Raw genomic sequence first — 7089 nt, forward strand, 5'->3', positions numbered from 1 at the left:
TTAGTATCCCTTTGGTAATGAATCCCTAAATTAACCTCAACTACTAACTGTTGCCATATAGCTAACTACTTGCATAAAAATACGAACTCCTCTAAGATATGTTAATGATTGCCTGTTCATAAATTCAACACGATAAGATGTATGTGTGAAAATTGGGAAGGCAGTAATTTAAAAAGCAGTTATTTATAATGGAATATTCAAGCATATGCAGGGATCATTTATGCAAATTGTTGCAAAGTGTAGCAATCAAATGTAAACTGAAGGAGAGACATTGTAGTGATTCTTTTTCCCCCAGCCTGGCTTCACTGACATGAGCAGTAGCTTGTTAATGTTTAATGTGTCCATGGTGTCATCCGTGATCATGTGACCCCTGGTATAAAGCCTGGCAGTGTGCTTGCTGCTGATTTGCTTCACAAATTCACCACTGGAAACATCTGCTATATTTTGTTTCGAGCCTGTTGAAAGGTAAGTGTCTGTTTTCTGAAATTTCCTTAGGCCGGTTGAAGTTGGTTTCCTTGAGTGAGACTGAATTACAGAAAAGTGTAACTACAGATAATGCCAGGTCACAGATAACGCACTGTTAAAGATAATTATACAAATATTTTTTCTTTTATTCAACATTGGCGAGGGATGACAAAGTGACAGCTAATGATAGCAAAGGTAGACTTTGGCCCGCATGCATCATTCCAGGAAGTAGCAGGTTACTGGACCAAGCTAGGTGTCGTTTCTTTGGAGTCATGAAGTGAAACAACAGGCAACAAAATCACATATTTAAACTGACCGCTGCTGAACACCCCCCCCCCCCCTTTTTGAGAAGTCACACCAGGACGACATGGAAAAAAACCTCAGTGAAAGAGTGGAGCCCCCCCCACCATACAACCCTGCTGGATTCTCGAACCCTTATCCAGCCGGCCCAGAGCTCCAGAACAGCCAGGGGAAGATCGCTGTGGTCTCTCCTGCCTGTGACTATGACAGCATGGGCTGTGCGGCAGGTCCAAACCCTGACAGTCCACCTCCGTATTCTCAGAACTTGGAGGATATTAACTGCTTCTCTGACGGGATCCTCCGGAGGGGTGAGAAGCTTCCGCTCCATTTGTTACACGCACACACACAAAAAACGCTGGTAATGGAGTTATATTTTACGGTACATGATATGCGCACATCTTCCAGCTGCTTATCAAAGACTAGATTGTGACGTATTATATGAAAATCAGTGAAATTTGCTGTTCATTTCAAACAGACATTTCCTATTATTGCGATTTCATAGAAATAAATAATTGCGATATTAATTATTAATATTATGAGAAATGTTGAATACTAATACTCTTCAGTCACAAAGTTATATATTCAAAAATCATCACTATCAAATAAAATTAGATGAAATTGCAGCTGAAATAGGATTCAGGATGAAATTTCCTAATACTTTGTAAAGGTTTTTATTATTCATTTAATTACTGTAGGCCTGGAAGGACACAGTGATATACTTCACTGTGTTGGCTCAAAGAAATGACTGAAATGCACATTTACTTTGATTCTAATCTGACAATCACTATATATATAATATATTGTTATTTTATGTATGCTTTTAAACATACTTCTTTACAAATGTTACAGACGTTCATCTTCTGACAGAACAAAGAACATGGCTTCGAGCAAGCAGGCTTTAGTTTTGTTTTTTTTAAATTTGGACAAATGTGAGCGCTCAGTCATCTCCGATTCGTTAAAATGAAATAAATCACGGCGTTCCTTTAAAAGCAGTCCGGGAAATAAATTTAGGAAAGATTCTCATACGTCAGTCATTTTAAAACTGAACAGACGTGTTTATTTGAATAATAGAATTATGTTTTAAAAGATTTGCAGCATTTTGCCTTCGAGCTCAGAGTCTCTTCGACCATTTCAGGGGGTTTTGACAAAGCTTTTAAGTGGTGAGAGCCCTATTAATGATCATTTCAGTTCCTCCGCAACCTTCTGTAAGCCAGTCCTGCTTGAGTCAATGCCTGCTTTTGTTTTAAACCGCGGGATATTGATTAAACTTTCTTCGTGCTATTCAGATTTATGGGGTAGTCGCTTTTGCTGGCTTTTAGAAAACTAGATATACAGTGGTTTATCATTTCTGTCATTATTTGTTATTTAGCAGTTGTCTTTACACAGCTTTCTTTGTTAATTACCTAGACGTAATGTTGATTACTTCATATAAAAAGTAGAACAGGCACTGTATTGAGATTCACTCAGACCTTACGTTGTCGTTGTTTATATGTATATATGTTGTTTATAACGCAGCTAATGGTGACGTATAGGCAAGCTTTTGTGTGATTTACAAATCAAATGATGTCCTTGCGCATAGTCCACCTAACTTTTTATGTCATCTTGATGACATACATACTTTATATAGGTATACAAATTTTAGCATTCAATCATAATTGTGCAGTTTTACAAGCCATGAGTAATTTTCATGCTTTTTAGTATTCGAGTGGAATTCATCTGAACGTTTTTTAGTAGTCTGGACCACATTAGAATTAGAATTTAGTGATCAGTGGTCATTGTTAACACACCGCAGCACACAGTGCACAACAACGAAATGTGTCCTCTGCATTTAATCCATTTGTGACAATGTGACATAGCAGGGGGCAGCTAATTCAGCACCTGGGGAGCAGTGCTTGGGGGCAGTACCTTGCTCAGGGTACCTCAGTGGTACCTTGCCAGTCGGGGATTCGAACCAGCAATTTTTTAAGTGCGCTTCCCTAACTATCAAGCCCCCACTGCCCACATGTTTAGCAAGTTTTCTAGTTTTTCATATTCGTGTCTATTGACCTATTTAAATTTAATAACTTGCAAAATCAGTCGAGTGCAGTGGTTAGCACTGTTGCCTCATACCTCTGGGACCCGGGTTCGAGTCTCCGCCTGGGTTACTTGTGTGCGGAGTTTGCATGTTCTCCCCATGTCGTCGTGGAGTTTCCTCCGGGTACTCCGGTTTCTCCCCACAGTCCAAAAACATGCTGAGGTTAATTGGAGTTGCTAAATTGCCCATAGGTGTGCATGTGTGAGTGAATGGTGTGTGTGAGTGTGCCCTGCGATGGGCTGCCCCCCCCCCCCCCCCCCACCCATCCTGGGTTGTTCCCTGCCTCGTGCCCATTGCTTCTGGGATAGGCTCCGGACCCCCTGCGACCCAGTAGGATAAGCGGTTTGGAAAATGGATGGAAAATTAGTCGAGTGACATTCCTCCAGTTACACAATTTACGTAATCTACGCCATTATTCTGGCATTCAGGAATCATTTAGCATTTCTGCTGTTTTATATATATCATATTCATTGAATTCCCCTGTACTGGGTTGTTAGAAAATGGAAAATGCATACATACATCGAAAATAGTATAGAATTGCTGTTGCTTAGATTTAAAAATTAGCAAATATATCAAGTGTTTAGCAGCTGTTATAAGTACAGGTTTTAAACGATTCGACGATTTTAAACATTCGCCAATGCGTTATTCCTGGAGCTGCCGATTTTATCCACTATTGATCCATTTGCTCACCTTTTGTCGGGTTTGTTTTACTTATTTGATCGTATTCACAAATGGCAACGTCACAAATGACACATCACATGCATCTCAAACCTAGTTTGTCTTGGCTCAAAATGTACCTTGACTGAAAAATCAGAAATATTTAGTATTAATCCTTTTTAGGGTTTGTGAGGAAGGTCTACTTAACCTTGTTGGTCCAGCTTTTAACCACCACAGGAATCATATGTGCTTTCCTGTACTGGTAAGTCATATTACAAATATTGTTCTTTAATAATATACTGTTTCATTATGGAAATCTGAATATATTAATTACTGTATTCATTCAAATTACATTAAATGCTCTTTACAGCTATTGCAGTACATAATATGGTGATTAACTTTGCTAAAGGAGTGATATAGAGCATCTGTTAACTGTGGATGTTGCCATTCCATCATTCAGTTTCTTATGTGCGTAAAGAACGGGATTTGCTCTTTCATTATAGGAAGGAACTTAATGAATGGACACGATCCAACTACTGGTTTACATATGTCATGATGTAAGTACTGACAGTGTAGCTGCTAAGTGCTTGGGAACACGGTGTCCCTCACCAGTAATTCAAATGTCCTCTGTGGCAGTTCTCACAGGAGAAGATGTTTCACAGATTGAGTTTCTTCTCACCAGGGCAGCGACAATTATCTGCATCATAATGCTGTCGTGCTGCGGAAACGTGAGGCGAAAAGTCCCACAGAACTTCATCTTCCTGGGTTTGTTTGTACGTACCCTGTACCCGGGGCGGTATGGAGCTCTTTGCATTGTGAAGCGTGGCTTTGTGTGTCCTTCTCAACGCTTGTTTTCCTGTGTATAGACCGTCACAGAAGGATTAATGCTGGGCTCAGTGACAGTGTAAGTGAACCGTACTCTACCTCAGCAGAGAGCCACGTTATGATGGCTATAAACATGGATTAAACTGGGAAAACGGCAGCAGTCAGCGGACAGATCGGCTCCTCTCTTTATACAGATACTTCACCGCAGATGCAGTCATGTGGGCGGTGGGAGCTACGGCACTCGTCTCCTTTGCACTGAGTGTGTTTGCGATGCAGTCAAAAGTGAGTCGTTTGTGACATTCCAACTACGTCAAACTGAACCGTCAGTGTGTCCCCCTTGCCCCGATGGTGACCAGTGTTAAGTGATGTTTAGGCAATGAGCGGTTAACCAGTTGGCCGCACACTAAATCCGTCATGGGCTTCGAAGCCGGACTGTCACCAGAAATAACTTAAACTTATATGGGGCTTGTGGCGTGATGCTGAGTAAAATATTTTCCTTGAATGAAACTGAATACTCATGCCAGCGACTGTGAGGAGAAAGGAGGTGGTGGGTGATTCATAACAGCTTAGCGAAGTCAAATTAATATGTTGGTTAGGAAAAAACAACCATCACACACACTGATTAAGGATTAAGTCAAAAGGACAGGTGCCAATAAAAATAAACCTCTCATTATCTTAGTGGGACTTCACAGCATCGATCGGGATTCTGTGGGCTATCGGCTGGTCTTTGGTAGCATTTGGAATCCTGTGCGCTATTTTGAGGTCACAAGTAAGTACAATAAAATCGTCAAAATTATTTTAAAAACGAATCATTTGCCTAATTCCAGGAATCACATATTTTATTTTTGTTTTTAAACAGTACCTGAACATTGTGTACGCCTGCCTGGGGACGGTGGTTTTTTCTGTGGTGAGTACATCCAAAGTTGATTGACAGCTGTATTTATATTAGAGTGGTCCTTAAAAATTTTAACTTGAAAATATTCACTCTCACCTCCTGATTTGATCATTTTGGGATTTTTTAAATGTTTTTTTCAAGCATGTTTAGAGGTTGCTCAAGCAACTTCAATGGCTAAAATCTAGTTTAGTCGTCTGCTGTTGGTAATACTCAATAGTCATGCCACAGCAGCCAGTTCTGCACCAGTACTCTCACCACACAGTAGCTAAGGTGGTGAAGTGGCAGGAGAGAATTCACCAGTTAGATACAGGGGATTATTAGGAGGACAGATTTGAAAGGGCCACAGTGGGCAGTTTTAGCCTGGACATCAAGGTACCACCTCTACTCTTTTGAAGGATGCCCAGAGGTCTTTTATGACCTCTGATTTCATGTCATCTGAAGGATGGCACCATTTTAACAGCACAGTGTCCCCCTCACTCCACTGGGCCACTGGGATCCACACAGACAGGATGAGCTAACACACACCAACACCTCTTCCAGCAGAAACCCAGCTTTCCTAGTTGGTCCCCCATCCAAGTAAAAAACCTGCTAAACCTGCTTAGCTTCTGGTTCCCAGAGAGCACAAGGCAGGGGGCAATAGAGGATGGAGCATTATATATGGGTGATTAGGGAACACCAATTAACCTCAGCCCAGGTTAACTCATACACCTCTCTCTCACAGAGAGACACACACAAAGTTACATGCTGCCTACATTTGGTTCATTTAAATTAAAAATAAGCCTTAAAAAATACTGTTATTAAAAAAAAAAAAAAGTTAACTTTTGTCATTTCACATATTTCACATTTTTACACGCCGTTTCATTTGGTCAGAAGATTCCGGATTTTTTTAGTTAAATTGACGAAATATTAAGAAATATAATATAGATATGCAAAATTAATGTTCAGCACATTTTCGCTAACAAACAAAAGGAATGATCTGAGAGACTGGGTATTACCGACTGTGGATGACTAAGCTAGGCTTTAGCCAGCTTCAATATGTGACCATAGTGTCAATTTATCGACCGCTGATTACAAACTCCACTTTTTGTTCTTATTTGTGAAAAAAAAATTGCAGGTAAACAAATATTCTTTGTGGCCTTTGCTTTTAGCAAAGTCTGGCTGAAATTTTGATAATTTACAGTTACGGATTTTGATCTTGTTGAGCAACTATCAGAAATATCGGCAGGAATACTTTCTTACAATGCATCATGATAAAAAGTGGGTGTATGAAAAACTGCCAATTTACAATTTGATTAATAGCTAAGCACCACCTTAATTTATACGCATAAAAACGTTCTACCATGACAAACGGCCCTAAGCGATCAGCCTCGTTAGTCTCTGACCCCTGTCCCCACAGTACCTGGTGATGGACACCCAGCTCATGCTGGGTGGGAAACACAGATACACCGTCAGTCCAGAGGAGTACATCTTCGCAGCCCTCAACCTCTACCTCGACGTCATTACGATTTTCTTGTTCCTCCTGCAGCTAATTGGCCTGGCTCGTTAAGACGCCCCCAAGCCCAGCCTCCTCTAAATTCACACACAAAAAAAAACTTGATATATATTTGTTGCTTGGACCCAAATTGTGCAAAAACATTTTTAAAATTTGTCTTTGCATCATATTATCCATACAGGTTTCTACATGTAATGCAATTACAAGGATTTCAGCAATAACATACTTTTAATATTATTGTATTATTGAGTTTTTAAAAGTTTTAACTATGATTTGTTTTTAATTTGTTGTCCCTTAATAAAATTAGCTTTTATCACATTGAGAATGTGTCCACACATGTAAGAATCCCAGATTCACAGAATATCCCAGGTGCCCGAGTGG

General features: G+C 40.1%; 1 protein-coding gene across 2 annotated transcripts; it reads left to right on the forward strand.

The window, feature by feature from the left end:
- Nucleotides 1–49: 49 nt before the first annotated feature.
- On the forward strand, nt 50–7033 carry zgc:110410 (uncharacterized protein LOC553618 homolog). 2 transcript variants are annotated; one of them, XM_049024183.1, is made up of 10 exons: nt 50–465; nt 815–1073; nt 3680–3758; nt 4000–4053; nt 4179–4269; nt 4363–4400; nt 4516–4603; nt 5001–5090; nt 5181–5228; nt 6613–7033. In XM_049024183.1, exons 2-10 carry the CDS (start codon nt 833–835, stop codon nt 6760–6762), a joined length of 879 nt encoding a protein of 292 aa, XP_048880140.1. In that variant the 5' UTR covers nt 50–465; nt 815–832; the 3' UTR covers nt 6763–7033. The 2 variants fall into 2 exon arrangements, with proteins under 2 accessions (XP_048880140.1, XP_048880141.1); XM_049024184.1 differs by having other exon boundaries at nt 818–1073.
- The last annotated feature ends 56 nt before the right edge of the window (nt 7034–7089 follow it).

This window comes from Brienomyrus brachyistius, chromosome 9, assembly GCF_023856365.1.
Source record: "Brienomyrus brachyistius isolate T26 chromosome 9, BBRACH_0.4, whole genome shotgun sequence".
In the NCBI taxonomy this organism is placed as follows: domain Eukaryota; kingdom Metazoa; phylum Chordata; class Actinopteri; order Osteoglossiformes; family Mormyridae; genus Brienomyrus; species Brienomyrus brachyistius.

Coding starts and splice junctions, on each gene's coding strand:
- zgc:110410 (XM_049024183.1), top strand. CDS start 833: ATGGAAAAAAACCTCAGTGAAAGAGTGGAGCCCCCCCCACCATACAAC. Junction 3,759..3,999: donor ATATGTGCTTTCCTGTACTG/GTAAGTCATATT, acceptor CTTTCATTATAG/GAAGGAACTTAATGAATGGA. Junction 4,401..4,515: donor ATGCTGGGCTCAGTGACAGT/GTAAGTGAACCG, acceptor CTCTTTATACAG/ATACTTCACCGCAGATGCAG.